Below are 15,232 nucleotides of genomic sequence, written 5' to 3'. Positions count from 1 at the left end.
GTAATCAACGGGATTCGGGGCTGTTGAGCCGCGGGGTTGGGTTCCCCCCGTTAAATCGGGTAGCAGGTGGGTTATCAGCGCGCGTAAAGGCCTGAAATGCGCCAAAACGGCTAAAAGCGGCGAATTTATGAGGTAAACTATGGCTAAAAATGAATAAAAACAAGTAAAACCCAGATTTTTAAAGCCGTGAATGGAACGGCAGCGGGGCCGGCGGCGCCTTTAAGAGCGCGCCCCGCCCCTTCGCCGCGGCGCGCCTCGCCATTGGCCGCCGCCCGCCGCTGCGTGCCCCGCCCCTTCGCCGCGGCGCGCCTCGCCATTGGCCGCCGCCTCCGTAATCCCGCCCCCTCCTCCGCTGCGCGCCACACTATTGGCTGCCGCCTCGCTTGTCCCCGCCCTCCTCCTTCCCCGCTGGGCGGCGCATGCGCCCTGCGGCCAGACGGGCGGGCGGGCGGCCATGGCGGCGCTGCGGGGCGGCGGCGCGGGGCAGCGCGGGGCTGAGGCGGCCGGAGCCGGCACCGGAGGAACCGGTGGTTCCGGCAACGGGACCGGAGACTCGGGGCCGCCTTACGGCAACGGGCTGGGAGCGGCGGCGGGGCAGGAGGAAGCGGCGGCGGCGGCGTTAGGCGAGGCGGGCAGCCGCGGGAGGGGAGGGGGAGGCCGGGGAGGAGGAGGAGGAGGGGGTGGGGGGGCAGCGGGGGGGGGGGGGCGGCCCGGGGGGGACCGGGCCTGGGGGAGCCGCCGCCGTTACCGCCGCCGCCGCCGCCGCCGCCGCAGCTGCCCCGCATCCGCCTCACGAAGGGCCCGAGGAGTTGGAGGAGGAAGCGGGTTTGGGGGACGGGGACCCGGGGGATTCCGCCATCGAGGACCCGGTGAGCAAGAAACAGCGTTTGGGGGGGGGGGGGGGGAGGGGGCTGAGGTCACGTGGGGTGAGGGGATGGCGGGAGGGGGGCTCCGGGGACGCGTGATGGGGGGGGGGGGGGGGCCTTGGTCACGTGGGGGGTGGAATTGGAGGGATCTGGGGAGTTGGGATGGGGTCCAGGGTCACGTGGGGGGGGGGGGTGGCCTTGAGCACATGGACTCCCCCTCACCCCTCGACCCCCTGATCTTTGCCCCCCCCCCCCGATCCCCCCCCCCCCCCAGGAGCTGGAGGCCATCAAGGCCCGGGTGCGGGAGATGGAGGAAGAGGCGGAAAAACTCAAAGAGCTGCAGAACGAAGTGGAGAAACAGATGAACATGAGCCCCCCCCCGGGCAACGGTGAGTAGGGGGAAAGATGGGGAGGGGGGGGGAGCCGTCCCCACACGCCTGGGACCCCCCCGGGACCCCCCCCCCTTCCCAAAATCTCTGTGTGCGTCCCACAGCCGGCCCGGTCATCATGTCCCTGGAGGAGAAAATGGAAGCGGACGCTCGCTCCATCTACGTGGGCAACGTGAGCACGGCGCGGGGGGGGGGGACACGGGGGGAGCCAGCCATCCGGGACCCCCCAAACCTCCTTTCCCCCCCCCCCCCCAAACCCCCTTTTTCCCCCCCCGACCCCCTTCCCTTTTATACCCCCCTCCCCGCCCCCTTTTACTCCCTCGATCTCCCTTTTACCCCCCACTTTTCCCCCCCAAAACCTCCCTGGTCCCCCCTTTTTTCCCCGCCCTTTCCCCCCCCTCCAACCCCCCCCGAGCTCCCCCTTTCCCTCTCTACAACCCCCCCCCCAAAACCCCACTTTTTCACCTCAAATCCCCCTTCCCCCCCCTTTCCCCTCCCAACCCCCTTTTTTTGTTTCCCTGAAAACCCCCCTTTCTTCCGCCGCCTCTCCTTTTCTCCCCCTTTTTACCCCCCCAAACCCCCTTTTTACCCCCCCAAACCCCCCTCAACGCCCCTTTGTCCCCCCCAAACCCCCTTCCCCCCCCTTTTTTCGCCCCCAAGCCCCCTTTTTTCCCCCCAAACCCTTTTCAACCCCCTTTTTTTTTCCCCGACGCCCCTTTTTTCCCTGCAAACGCCCCTTTTACCCACTTCCACCCCCCCCCCGGGCCCCCCCACCCTTTTCTTCTCTCCAAACCCCAATTTACCCCCCCAAAACCCCCTTCCCCCCCCCCCCAGGTGGACTATGGGGCCACGGCGGAGGAGCTGGAGGCCCATTTCCACGGCTGCGGCTCCGTCAACCGCGTCACCATCCTCTGCGACAAGTACAGCGGCCACCCCAAGGGGTGAGTGACATCACGGGGCGGGGCGGGGGGGCCGGCCACGCCCCTGCCACGCCCTACCACGCCCGTTTCCCCCCCCTCCTTGCTCCAGGTTCGCCTACATCGAGTTCTCCGACAAGGAGTCGGTGCGGACGTCGATGGCGCTTGACGAGTCCCTCTTCCGCGGGCGGCAAATTAAGGTGGGGCTTTAATTAAAGAGCCTAAACGAAGGCGGGGGCGCGGCCCCCCCCCCCCCCCACCTCCCGTCTCTAATCGTCCGTCCCTTCGCTTCGTTAAGGTGATCCCCAAACGAACCAACCGGCCCGGCATCAGCACGACAGACCGGGGTTTCCCCCGTAGCCGTTACCGGGGCCGCGGCGGCGGCTACAGCGCGACCCGCGCCCGCTTCTACAGCGGCTACAGCCGGCCCCGCGGGCGGGCGTACAGGTGGGGGGCTGGGGGCCTCCGGGGGGGCCGAGGGCTCTTGGCGGTCTCCAGGAGGCCACCGAGGTTCTCCGAGGGGGGCTGAGGGGTGCGGAGGTTCCTCAAGACGCGGTTGAGGGGGGTTGGGGTTCTCCAGGAGGGGGCTGGGGTTCTCCAAGGTGGGGTTGAGGTTCTCCGAGGTGTGTTGGGTTCTCCAGGAGGGGATTGGGGTCCTTCAGGAGGTGGGGTTGGGGTTCTCCAAGGTGGGGTTGGGGTTCTCCAAGGTGTGTTGGGTTCTCCAGGAGGGGATTGGGCTTCTCTAGGAGGGGGCTGGGGTTGTCCAAGGTGGGTTGAGGTTCTCTAGGAGGGGGCTGGGGTTGTCCAAGGTGGGTTGAGGTTCTCCAGGAGGGGGTTGGGGTTCTCCAAGGTGGGTTGAGGTTCTCCAGGAGGGGGTTGGGGTTCTCCAAAGTGTGTTGAGGTTCTCCGGGAGGGGGTTGGGGTTCTCCAAGGTGTGTTGGGTTCTCCGGGAGGGGGTTGGGGTTCTCCAAGGTGGGTTGAGGTTCTCCAGGAAGGGGTTGGGGTTCTCCAAGGTGGGTTGAGGCTCTCCAGGAGGGGGCTGGGGTTGTCCAAGGTGGGTTGAGGTTCTCCAGGAGGGGGTTGGGGTTCTCCAAGGTGTGTTGGGTTCTCCAGGAGGGGATTGGGGTCCTTCAGGAGGTGGGGTTGGGGTTCTCCAAGGTGTGTTCGGGTTCTCCGCGAGGGGGTTGGGGTTCTCCAAAGTGTGTTGGGTTCTCCAGGAGGGGGCTGGGGTTCTCCAGGAGGGGGCTGGGGTTCTCCAAGGTGGGGTTGAGGTTCTCTAGGAGGGGGTTGGGGTTCTCCAAGGTGGGTTGAGGTTCTCCAGGAGGGGGCTGGGGTTCTCCAAGGTGGGGTTGAGGTTCTCCGAGGTGTGTTGGGTTCTCCAGGAGGGGATTGGGGTCCTTCAGGAGGTGGGGTTGGGGTTCTCCAAGGTGGGTTGAGGTTCTCTAGGAGGGGGTTGGAGTTCTCCAAGGTGTGTTGGGTTCTCCAGGAGGGGGTTGAGGTTCTCCAGGAGGGGGTTGGGGTTCTCCAAGGTGTATTCGGGTTCTCCAGGAGGGGGCTGGGGTTCTCCAAGGTGTGTTCGGGTTCTCCAGGAGGGGGTTGGGGTTCTCCAGGAGGGGGTTGGGGTTCTCCAAGGTGTGTTGGGTTCTCCAAAGTGTGTTGGGGTTCTCCAAGGTGTGTTGGGGTCTCCAGGAGGGAGTTGAGGTTCTCCAGGGTGTGTTGGGTCCTTCAGGAGGTGGGGTTGGGGTTCTCCAAGGTGGGGTTGAGGTTCTCCAGGAGGGGGTTGGGGTTCTCCAAGGTGTGTTGGGTCCTTCAGGAGGTGGGGTTGGGGTTCTCCAGGAGGGGGTTGGGGTTCTCCAAGGTGGGGTTGAGGTTCTCCAGGAGGGGGTTGGGGTTCTCCAAGGTGGGTTGAGGTTCTCCGGGAGGGGGTTGGGGTTCTCCAAGGTGGGTTGGGGGCTGTTGGATGCTCCTGGAGGTGGTTGAGGTCCTCCAGACGGTGGTTGGGGTCCTGCGGGCTGCGCTGAGTGGGGGGTTCCTGGGTCCTCCATGTTTCTCCCAGGGTTCCTTGCTCCCCCAAAGCCCCCCGAGGTCCTCCAGGGTGCTTTGCTCCCCCCAGGGATCCCTCGGCTCTTTCCCGCTGGCCCACAGGGGTGGCCCCATGGTCCTCCGTGGTGGTCACGTGGTCCGCCGTGACGGTCACGTGATCCACCGTGATGACCCCGCCCCCTTTTTCTTCCTGCAGGGGCCGGGCCAGAGCCACCTCATGGTACTCCCCCTATTAGGGGGGACAATTTTTGGGGGGAAAGAGGGGGGGGGGGGGGAAACGGGGGACACAACACAACACCCCCCCCCCCAAAATCCGCCGCCGTCGGACGCCGCCGCCATGTTTTTGGGGGGGTGGGGGGTGGGGCCTGGCCCCTCCCCCTCTCGCCCCTCCCCCCACCCCCTTCTTTTTCCCCCTCCCCACCCCCCCCCACCCACCCACCCAACCCCCCCCCCCCAAGGATTTGAGTGTCTTTATCGTTGCAGGTGGCGGAGCCGGAGGGGACGGGACGTCGCCGTGGGGTGGGGTGGGGCGGAGGGGGGACACGACACCCCCCCCCTAAAAAGGGGGCGGGCTCTATGGGGGGGCGGCGGCCCCCCGCCCACATCATTGGTGGGGGGGGGTGGGTGGGTTGAGGGGGAAGGAGGGACCCGATTGGTTGGTTTGGTCGGTGGTGGGGGGGGCGGGTTTTTTTGGAGAGGGGAGGGGGAGGGGTTAATAAAAGTGGACCCCGGGGGGGGGAGAAAACCTGGTGTCTCTGTGGTGACTCGGGATGGGGGGGCTCCGGGGCACGGGGGGGGCGCTCCGGGAGACGTTGAGGGGCTCCATGAGACGTTGAGGGGCTCCACGAGGCCTGGAGACGTTGAGGGGCTCCACGAGGTCTGGAGACGTTGAGGGGCTCCACGAGGTCTGGAGACGTTGAGGGGCTCCACGAGATCTTGAGACGTTGAGGGGCTCCAGGAGACGTTGAGGGGCTCCACGAGGTCTGGAGACGTTGAGGGGCTCCACGAGGCCTGGAGACGTTGAGGGGCTCCACGAGGCCTGGAGACGTTGAGGGGCTCCACGAGGCCTGGAGACGTTGAGGGGCTCCACGGGGTCTGGAGACGTTGAGGGGCTCCACGGGGTCTGGAGACGTTGAGGTTCTCCAGGAGACGTTGAGGGTTTCCAAAAGATCAAGGGACGTTGAGGTTCTCCGGGAGACGTTGAGGTTCTCTGGAAGACGTTGAGGGTTTTGGAAAGATCAAGAGACGTTGAGGGTCTCCATGAGACGTTGAGGCTCTCCAGGAGGTCAGGAGATACTGAGGTTTTCCAGGAGACGTTGGGGGTCTCCAGGTGACGTTGAGGGTCTCCAGGAGATCAGGGGACGTTGGGGGTCTCCAGGAGACGTTGGGGGTCTCCAGGAGATCAGGAGACGTTGGGGGTCTCCAGGAGACGTTGGGGGTCTCCAGGAGATCAGGAGACGTTGGGGGTCTCCAGGAGATCAGGAGACGTTGGGGGTCTCCAGGAGACGTTGGGGGTCTCCAGGTGACGTTGGGGGTCTCCAGGAGATCAGGAGACGTTGGGGGTCTCCAGGTGACGTTGGGGGTCTCCAGGAGATCAGGAGACGTTGGGGGTCTCCAGGTGACGTTGGGGGTCTCCAGGAGATCAGGAGACGTTGGGGGTCTCCAGGAGACGTTGGGGGTCTCCAGGTGACGTTGGGGGTCTCCAGGAGTTGGGGGGGGGGCGTTCCCAGTGCCCCCAGTTTGGCCCAGTTACATCCCCCTCCCCTCCCAGTTCCACACCCCCCCACACCCCCCACACCCCCCCCCCGGCACAATGTCCCTTTGTCCCCGTCCTGGTGGCGCCTGTCACCGCCCGCCCACGTGTCCCAGTCCCTCCCAGTTCATCCCAGTCCCTCCCAGTTCATCCCAGTCCCTCCCAGTCCCGCCATGGGGACGGAGCCCGAGCCCCCCCCGGGGCCGCTGGACCTGGGAGTGCTGCGAACCCCCCGGGGGCTGCTGCTGGTGGCCGAGCTGGTACTGGGAGGGACTGGGGGGCACTGGGAGGGACTGGGAGCTGGTACTGGGGGCGACTGGGAGGGACTGGGGGGTACTGGGGGGGACTGGGAGCTGGTACTGGGGGCACTGGGAGGGACTGGGAGCTGGAACTGGGAGGGACTGGGGGCACTGGGGGGGACTGGGAGCTGGGACTGGGGGCACTGGGAGGGACTGGGGGCACTGGGAGGGACTGGGGGCACTGGGGGGGACTGGGAGCTGATACTGGGGGCACTGGGAGGGACTGGGAGCTGGAACTGGGAGGGACTGGGGGCACTGGGGGGGACTGGGAGCTGGGACTGGGGGTACTGGGAGGGACTGGGGGGACTGGGAGGGACTGGGAGCTGGTACTGGGGGCACTGGGAGGGACTGGGAGCTGGAACTGGGAGGGACTGGGGGCACTGGGAGGGACTGGGAGCTGGAACTGGGGGCACTGGGAGGGACTGGGGGGTACTGGGGGGGACTGGGAGCTGGTACTGGGGGCACTGGGAGGGATGGGGCTGGTACTGGGGGCACTGGGAGGGACTGGGAGCTGGAACTGGGAGGGACTGGGGGCACTGGGGGGGACTGGGAGCTGGTACTGGGGGCACTGGGGGGGACTGGGAGGGACTGGGAGCTGGGACTGGGGGAGGCTGGGAGGGACTGGGGGGGACTGGGAGGGACTGGGAGCTGGAACTGGGAGGGACTGGGGGCACTGGGAGGGACTGGGAGCTGGTACTGGTGGCACTGGGGGGGACTGGGAGGGACTGGGAGGGACTGGGAGCTGGGACTGGGGGAGGCTGGGAGGGACTGGGGGGGACTGGGAGCTGGAACTGGGAGGGACTGGTGGCACTGGGGGGGACTGGGAGGGACTGGGAGCTGGGACTGGGGGCACTGGGGGGGGCTGGGAGCTGGGACTGGGAGGGACTGGGGGGGACTGGGAGCTGGGACTGGGAGGGACTGGGGGCACTGAGGGGGACTGGGAGCTGGGACTGGGGGGGGCTGGGAGGGACTGGGGGGCACTGGGAGGGACTGGGAGCTGGTACTGGGGGGGACTGGGAGGGACTGGGAGCTGGGACTGGGGGCACTGGGGGGGGCTGGGAGCTGGGACTGGGAGGGACTGGGGGGGACTGGGAGCTGGGACTGGGAGGGACTGGGGGCACTGAGGGGGACTGGGAGCTGGGACTGGGGGGGGCTGGGAGGGACTGGGGGGCACTGGGAGGGACTGGGAGCTGGTACTGGGGGGGACTGGGGGGAACTGAGAGGGACTGGGAGGGATGGGGCTGGTGCTGGGGGCACTGGGAGGGACTGGGGGGCACTGGGAGCTGGTGCTGGGAGGGACTGGGGGGCACTGGGAGGCGCTGGGAGCTGGTGCTGGGAGGGACTGGGAGGGACTGGGAGCTGGTATTGGGGGGACTGGGAGGGGATTTGGGGGGACTGGGCTGTACTGGGAGCACTGGTGTGTTACTGGGAGCACTGGGCTGCACTGGTGTGTTACTGGGAGGTGTTACTGGGCTGTACAGGGAGGCGTCACTGGGAGCACTGGGCTGTACTGGGAGGTGTCACTGGGAGGATTGGTGTGTTACTGGGAGCACTGGGCTGCACTGGGAGCACTCGTGTGTGTTACTGGGATGTCACTGGGCACACTGGGCTGTACTGGGAGCGCTGAGCTGTACTGGGAGGCGTTACTGGGAGCACTGGGCTGCACTGGGAGGCGTTACTGGGAGGTGTTACTGGGAGCACTGGTGGGCGTTACTGGGAGCACTGGGCTGCACTGGGAGGCGTTACTGGGAGGTGTTACTGGGAGCACTGGTGGGCGTTACTGGGAGCACTGGGCTGCACTGGGAGGCGTCACTGGGAGCACTGGTGTGTTACTGGGAGCACTGGGCTGCACTGGGAGGCGTCACTGGGAGCACTGGTGTGTTACTGGGAGCACTGGGCTGCACTGGGAGGCGTCACTGGGAGCACTGGTGTGTTACTGGGAGCACTGGGCTGCACTGGGAGGCGTCACTGGGAGCACTGGTGTGTTACTGGGAGCACTGGCTGCACTGGGAGGCGTCACTGGGAGCACTAGTGTGTTACTGGGAGCACTGGCTGCACTGGGAGGCGTCACTGGGAGCACTGGTGTGTTACTGGGAGCACTGGGCTGCACTGGGAGGCGTCACTGGGAGCACTGGTGTGTTACTGGGAGCACTGGGCTGCACTGGGAGGCGTCACTGGGAGCACTGGTGTGTTACTGGGAGCACTGGGCTGCACTGGGAGGCGTCACTGGGAGCACTGGTGTGTTACTGGGAGCACTGGGCTGCACTGGGAGGCGTCACTGGGAGCACTGGTGTGTTACTGGGAGCACTGGGCTGCACTGGGAGGCGTCACTGGGAGCACTGGTGTGTTACTGGGAGCACTGGCTGCACTGGGAGGCGTCACGGGGAGCACTGGTGTGTTACTGGGAGCACTGGGCTGCACTGGGAGGCGTCACTGGGAGCACTGGTGTGTTACTGGGAGCACTGGGCTGCACTGGGAGGCGTCACTGGGAGGACTGGTGTGTTACTGGGAGCACTGGGCTGCACTGGGAGGCGTCACTGGGAGCACTGGTGTGTTACTGGGAGCACTGGGCTGCACTGGGAGGCGTCACTGGGAGCACTGGTGTGTTACTGGGAGCACTGGGCTGCACTGGGAGGCGTCACTGGGAGCACTGGTGTGTTACTGGGAGCACTGGGCTGCACTGGGAGGCGTCACTGGGAGCACTGGTGTGTTACTGGGAGCACTGGGCTGCACTGGGAGGCGTCACTGGGAGCACTGGTGTGTTACTGGGAGCACTGGGCTGCACTGGGAGGCGTCACTGGGAGCACTGGTGTGTTACTGGGAGCACTGGGCTGCACTGGGAGGCGTCACTGGGAGCACTGGTGTGTTACTGGGAGCACTGGGCTGTACTGGGAGGTGTCACTGGGAGCACTGGTGTGTTACTGGGAGCACTGGGAGGTCACTGGGAGCACTGGGCTGCACTGGGAGGCGTCACTGGGAGCACTGGTGTGTTACTGGGAGCGCTGGGCTGCACTGGGAGGCGTCACTGGGAGCACTGGTGTGTTACTGGGAGCACTGGGAGGTTACTGGGAGCACTGGGCTGCACTGGGAGGTGTCACTGGGAGCACTGGTGTGTTACTGGGAGCACTGGTGTGTTACTGGGAGCACTGGGCTGCACTGGGAGGTGTCACTGGGAGCACTGGTGTGTTACTGGGAGCACTGGGCTGTACTGGGAGGCGTCACTGGGAGCACTGGTGTGTTACTGGGAGCACTGGGCTGCACTGGGAGGCGTCACTGGGAGCACTGGTGTGTTACTGGGAGCACTGGGAGGTTACTGGGAGCACTGGGCTGCACTGGGAGGTGTCACTGGGAGCACTGGTGTGTCACTGGGAGCACTGGGAGGCGTTACTGGGAGCACTGGGCTGTACTGGGAGGTTACTGGGAGCACTGGGCTGTACTGGGAGGTGTCACTGGGAGCACTGGTGTGTTACTGGGAGCACTGGGCTGCACTGGGAGGCGTCACTGGGAGCACTGGTGTGTTACTGGGAGCACTGGGCTGCACTGGGAGGCGTCACTGGGAGCACTGGTGTGTTACTGGGAGCACTGGTGTGTTACTGGGAGCACTGGGCTGCACTGGGAGGTGTCACTGGGAGCACTGGTGTGTCACTGGGAGCACTGGGCTGTACTGGGAGGTTACTGGGAGCACTGGGCTGTACTGGGAGGTTACTGGGAGCACTGGGCTGTACTGGGAGGTGTCACTGGGAGCACTGGGAGGTCACTGGGAGCACTGGGCTGCACTGGGAGGTGTCACTGGGAGCACTGGTGTGTTACTGGGAGCACTGGGCTGTACTGGGAGGTGTCACTGGGAGCACTGGTGTGTTACTGGGAGGTTACTGGGAGCACTGGGCTGCACTGGGAGGCGTCACTGGGAGCACTGGTGTGTTACTGGGAGCACTGGGCTGCACTGGGAGGCGTCACTGGGAGCACTGGTGTGTTACTGGGAGCACTGGGCTGCACTGGGAGGCGTCACTGGGAGCACTGGTGTGTTACTGGGAGCACTGGGCTGCACTGGGAGGCGTCACTGGGAGCACTGGTGTGTTACTGGGAGCACTGGGCTGCACTGGGAGCACTGGTGTGTTACTGGGAGCACTGGGCTGCACTGGGAGGCGTCACTGGGAGCACTGGTGTGTTACTGGGAGCACTGGGCTGTACTGGGAGGCGTCACTGGGAGCACTGGTGTGTTACTGGGAGCACTGGGCTGTACTGGGAGGTGTCACTGGGAGCACTGGTGTGTTACTGGGAGCACTGGGAGGTCACTGGGAGCACTGGGCTGCACTGGGAGGCGTCACTGGGAGCACTGGTGTGTTACTGGGAGCACTGGGCTGCACTGGGAGGCGTCACTGGGAGCACTGGTGTGTTACTGGGAGCACTGGGAGGTTACTGGGAGCACTGGGCTGCACTGGGAGGTGTCACTGGGAGCACTGGTGTGTTACTGGGAGCACTGGTGTGTTACTGGGAGCACTGGGCTGCACTGGGAGGTGTCACTGGGAGCACTGGTGTGTTACTGGGAGCACTGGGCTGTACTGGGAGGCGTCACTGGGAGCACTGGTGTGTTACTGGGAGCACTGGGCTGCACTGGGAGGCGTCACTGGGAGCACTGGTGTGTTACTGGGAGCACTGGGAGGTTACTGGGAGCACTGGGCTGCACTGGGAGGTGTCACTGGGAGCACTGGTGTGTCACTGGGAGCACTGGGAGGCGTTACTGGGAGCACTGGGCTGTACTGGGAGGTTACTGGGAGCACTGGGCTGTACTGGGAGGTGTCACTGGGAGCACTGGTGTGTTACTGGGAGCACTGGGCTGCACTGGGAGGCGTCACTGGGAGCACTGGTGTGTTACTGGGAGCACTGGGCTGCACTGGGAGGCGTCACTGGGAGCACTGGTGTGTTACTGGGAGCACTGGTGTGTTACTGGGAGCACTGGGCTGCACTGGGAGGTGTCACTGGGAGCACTGGTGTGTCACTGGGAGCACTGGGCTGCACTGGGAGGTTACTGGGAGCACTGGGCTGTACTGGGAGGTTACTGGGAGCACTGGGCTGTACTGGGAGGTGTCACTGGGAGCACTGGTGTGTTACTGGGAGCACTGGGCTGCACTGGGAGGTGTCACTGGGAGCACTGGTGTGTTACTGGGAGCACTGGGCTGTACTGGGACGTGTCACTGGGAGCACTGGTGTGTTACTGGGAGCACTGGGCTGCACTGGGAGGTGTCACTGGGAGCACTGGGCTGTACTGGGAGGCGTCACTGGGAGCACTGGGAGGTTACTGGGAGCACTGGGCTGCACTGGGAGGCGTCACTGGGAGCACTGGTGTGTTACTGGGAGCACTGGGCTGCACTGGGAGGCGTCACTGGGAGCACTGGTGTGTTACTGGGAGCACTGGGCTGCACTGGGAGGCGTCACTGGGAGCACTGGTGTGTCACTGGGAGCACTGGGAGGCGTTACTGGGAGCACTGGGCTGTACTGGGAGGCGTTACTGGGAGCACTGGGCTGTACTGGGAGGTTACTGGGAGCACTGGGCTGTACTGGGAGGTGTCACTGGGAGCACTGGGAGGTCACTGGGAGCACTGGGCTGCACTGGGAGGTGTCACTGGGAGCACTGGGCTGTACTGGGAGGCGTCACTGGGAGCACTGGTGTGTTACTGGGAGGTTACTGGGAGCACTGGGCTGTACTGGGAGGTGTCACTGGGAGCACTGGGAGGTTACTGGGAGCACTGGGCTGCACTGGGAGGCGTCACTGGGAGCACTGGTGTGTTACTGGGAGCACTGGGCTGCGCTGGGAGGCGTCACTGGGAGCACTGGTGTGTTACTGGGAGCACTGGGCTGCACTGGGAGGCGTCACTGGTCTGTACTGGTGTGTACTGGGGGGGCGCCGGGGGGCTGCCCCCAGGTGCTGGCCGTGGCCCTGCTGGGGCTGCTGGTTGCCCCCGCCCCTCCCCCGCTGGCCCCGGCCCTGCTGCACACCCTGGGGGCCGCCCTGGCCCTGGGGGGGCGCCTGCTGCGGGACCCCCCCCGCCTGCCCCGCGGCTACGGGCCCTGCCTGGTAGGTGGCCACCCCCCCCCCCCGTGTCCCGTCCCCCCCTCCCCCCCCCCAGTCCCGTGGCTACGGGCCGTGCCCGGTAGGTGGCCACAACCCCCCCCCCCCCACCACCTCTGCCCCCCAAGGGGTCCCCTCTGGGGTGGTGGCCACCTCGGCGCCTTCTGGTGGCCCCCTCCCCCGTGGTGGCCCCTCCCGTGTCCCCTGGGGTCCCCATGGTGTCCCCAATGTCCCCATGGTGTCCCCAATGTCCCCAATGTCCCCCTGGTGTCCCATGATGTCCCCAATGTCCCCGTGACGTCCCCATGATGTCCCCAATGGCCCCCTGGTGTCCCATGACGTCCCCCTGGTGTCCCCTCGTGTCCCCTGGTGTTTCTATGATGTCCCATGGTGTCCCCAATGTCCCCATGGTGTCCCCATGACGTCCCATGACGTCCCCATGGTGTCCCATGATGTCCCCAATGTCCCAGTGACATCCCCATGGTGTCCCCGATGTCCCCATGGTGTCCCCAATGTCCCAGTGACATCCCCATGGTGTTCCCATGGTGTCCCCTGGTGTCTCCACGCTGTCCCATGGTGCCCCCAACGTCCCCATGACATCCCCAATGTCCCCATGATGTCCCCATGCCATCCCCATGGTGCCCCCAACGTCCCCATGACATCCCCATGACGTTCCCAATGTCCCCATGGTGTCCCCATGACGTCCCCAACGTCCCCATGACATCCCCAACGTCCCCATGGTGTCCCCATGACGTCCCCATGGTGCCCCCAACGTCCCCGTGACATCCCCATGACGTTCCCAACGTCCCCATGGTGTCCCCATGACGTCCCCAACGTCCCCATGACATCCCCAACGTCCCCATGGTGTCCCCATGACGTCCCCATGGTGCCCCCAACGTCCCCATGACATCCCCATGACGTTCCCAATGTCCCCATGGTGTCCCCATGACGTCCCCAACGTCCCCATGACGTCCCCAATGTCCCCATGGTGTCCCCATGACATCCCCATGGTGTCCGCAATGTCCCCGTGACATCCCCATGGTGTCCCCATGATGTCCCCTGATGTCCCCATGGTGTCCCATGACATTCCCCTGGTGTCCCCATGATGTCCCATGATGTCCCCATGTTGTCCCCAACATCCCCATGGTGTCCCCAATGTCCCTGTGACATCCCCATGGTGTCCCCTGGTGTCTCCACGATGTCCCATGACGTCCCCATGATGTCCCCAATGTCCCAGTGACATCCCCATGGTGTCCCCAATGTCCCCATGGTGTCCCCATGGTGTCCAATGGTGTCCCCGATGTCCCCATGGTGTCCCCAATGTCCCTGTGACATCCCCATGGTGTCCCCTGGTGTCTCCACGATGTCCCATGACGTCCCCATGGTGTCCCATGATGTCCCCAATGTCCCAGTGACATCCCCATGGTGTCCCCAATGTCCCCATGGTGTCCCCGATGTCTCCATGGTGTCCCCAATGTCCCTGTGACATCCCCATGGTGTCCCCTGGTGTCTCCACGATGTCCCATGACGTCCCCATGGTGCCCCCAATGTCCCTGTGACATCCCCATGACATCCCCAATGTCCCCATGGTGTCCCCATGACGTCCCATGGTGTCCCATGATGTCCCCAATGTCCCCATGGTGTCCCCATGGTGCCCCCAATGTCCCCATGACATCCCCAGTGTCCCCATGGTGTCCCATGACGTCCCCATGGTGCCCCCAACGTCCCTGTGACATCCCCATGACATCCCCAATGTCCCCATGGTGTCCCCATGGTGTCCCCATGAATGTCCCCGTGGTGTCCCCAATGTCCCCATGGTGTCCCATGACATCCCCATGGTGCCCCCAATGTCCCCATGACATCCCCAATGTCCCCCTGGTGTCCCATGATGTCCCCATGGTGTCCCCAATGTCCCCGTGACATCCCCATGACGTCCCCAATGTCCCCATGGTGTCCCCTGGTGTCTCCACGATGTCCCATGATGTCCCCATGGTGTCCCCAATGTCCCCGTGACATCCCCATGACGTCCCCAATGTCCCCATGGTGTCCCCTGGTGTCTCCACGATGTCCCATGATGTCCCCATGGTGTCCCCAATGTCCCCATGGTGTCCCCTGATGTCCCCATGGTGTCCCGTGACATCCCCATGGTGCCCCCAACGTCCCCGTGACGTCCCCACGGTGTCCCCAACGCCCCCATGACGCCCCCATGGTGTGTGTGTCCCCCCCCCCCCCCCCCAGGACCTCCTCCGGGCCGTCAGCGGCACCATCATCTTCCTCGTGGTGGCCCTGGTGGCCCTGGCCGCCTCCCGGGACGCTTTGGCCGCCACCACCTTCGTGAGTGTCCCCAAGCCCCGCCCCCCACCTTCGGCCCCGCCCCTTTGGCCACCGACCCCCCCCCCCCCCCGACCCCCCCCCCCCCAAAGGTCTTCTCCTCCCCCAGACCTTCGGCCTCATCCTCTCCTTCCTCTTCGCCTTCGACGTCTTCGTCACCTACCGCACCCAGGTGGCCCCGGCGCTGGCCCAAGGTGACGGGGCGGGGCGGGGCGTGGCGGGGCGTGGCCCCCCCCTCCCCCCCCCCTCCCCCTCCCCCTCCTCCCCTCCCCCTCCCCCCATCGGCCCCCACCTTCTCTGACCTTCCTCCTCCTCTTCCTCTCTCTCTTCCAGACCATCCCCCGGAGACCACCTAACCGGAACCGCCTCCCCCCGAAACGGGGGGGGCCCAGCGCACCCTGGGGGCCCCGCACCCCCCCCCCCCCGCCCCACACCCCGCCCCACACCCCCCCGCCCCCCCCCCCGCCCGATTTTGGGCCCCATTTAAAGCGTTTTGGCCAACGATGCTTCTCCCTCCTCGTGTTTTTTTCGCGGGGGGGGGGGGGGGAGGAGGCGGCGCCTCCT

At 65.6% G+C, this 15,232-nt stretch overlaps 2 protein-coding genes across 3 annotated transcripts; both read left to right on the top strand.

Annotated features, from left to right (window-relative positions):
* Window positions 1–736: 736 nt before the first annotated feature.
* Window positions 737–4,498, top strand: PABPN1 (poly(A) binding protein nuclear 1). The gene is made up of 7 exons (XM_074567972.1): window positions 737–869; window positions 1,141–1,255; window positions 1,360–1,427; window positions 2,090–2,196; window positions 2,285–2,372; window positions 2,471–2,619; window positions 4,412–4,498. Exons 2-7 carry the CDS (start codon window positions 1,174–1,176, stop codon window positions 4,449–4,451), a joined length of 534 nt encoding a protein of 177 aa, XP_074424073.1. The 5' UTR covers window positions 737–869; window positions 1,141–1,173; the 3' UTR covers window positions 4,452–4,498.
* Window positions 4,499–6,109: 1,611 nt separating this feature from the next.
* LOC141735328 (CKLF-like MARVEL transmembrane domain-containing protein 5) lies at window positions 6,110–15,102 on the top strand. 2 transcript variants are annotated; one of them, XM_074567974.1, is made up of 5 exons: window positions 6,110–6,228; window positions 12,191–12,343; window positions 14,576–14,671; window positions 14,778–14,862; window positions 15,002–15,102. In XM_074567974.1, exons 1-5 carry the CDS (start codon window positions 6,142–6,144, stop codon window positions 15,022–15,024), a joined length of 444 nt encoding a protein of 147 aa, XP_074424075.1. In that variant the 5' UTR covers window positions 6,110–6,141; the 3' UTR covers window positions 15,025–15,102. The 2 variants fall into 2 exon arrangements, with proteins under 2 accessions (XP_074424075.1, XP_074424076.1); XM_074567975.1 differs by having other exon boundaries at window positions 14,841–14,862; window positions 15,002–15,063.
* The last annotated feature ends 130 nt before the right edge of the window (window positions 15,103–15,232 follow it).

This window comes from Larus michahellis, chromosome 30, assembly GCF_964199755.1.
Source record: "Larus michahellis chromosome 30, bLarMic1.1, whole genome shotgun sequence".
Classification (NCBI taxonomy): Eukaryota; Metazoa; Chordata; class Aves; order Charadriiformes; family Laridae; genus Larus; species Larus michahellis.
The sequence above is the reverse complement of the archived record's forward strand: the minus strand, read 5'-3'. Positions and strand labels throughout refer to the sequence as shown.

Excerpts from the sequence above, each read along its gene's own strand:
- PABPN1 (XM_074567972.1), top strand. The coding sequence starts at position 1,174 with ATGGAGGAAGAGGCGGAAAAACTCAAAGAGCTGCAGAACGAAGTGGAG. Across the intron at positions 2,373-2,470 it reads TCCGCGGGCGGCAAATTAAG|GTGATCCCCAAACGAACCAA; the intron begins GTGGGGCTTTAA and ends CGCTTCGTTAAG. Across the intron at positions 2,620-4,411 it reads CCCCGCGGGCGGGCGTACAG|GGGCCGGGCCAGAGCCACCT; the intron begins GTGGGGGGCTGG and ends TTCTTCCTGCAG.
- LOC141735328 (XM_074567974.1), top strand. The coding sequence starts at position 6,142 with ATGGGGACGGAGCCCGAGCCCCCCCCGGGGCCGCTGGACCTGGGAGTG. Across the intron at positions 6,229-12,190 it reads TGCTGCTGGTGGCCGAGCTG|GTGCTGGCCGTGGCCCTGCT; the intron begins GTACTGGGAGGG and ends GGCTGCCCCCAG. Across the intron at positions 14,672-14,777 it reads CTTTGGCCGCCACCACCTTC|ACCTTCGGCCTCATCCTCTC; the intron begins GTGAGTGTCCCC and ends CTCCTCCCCCAG.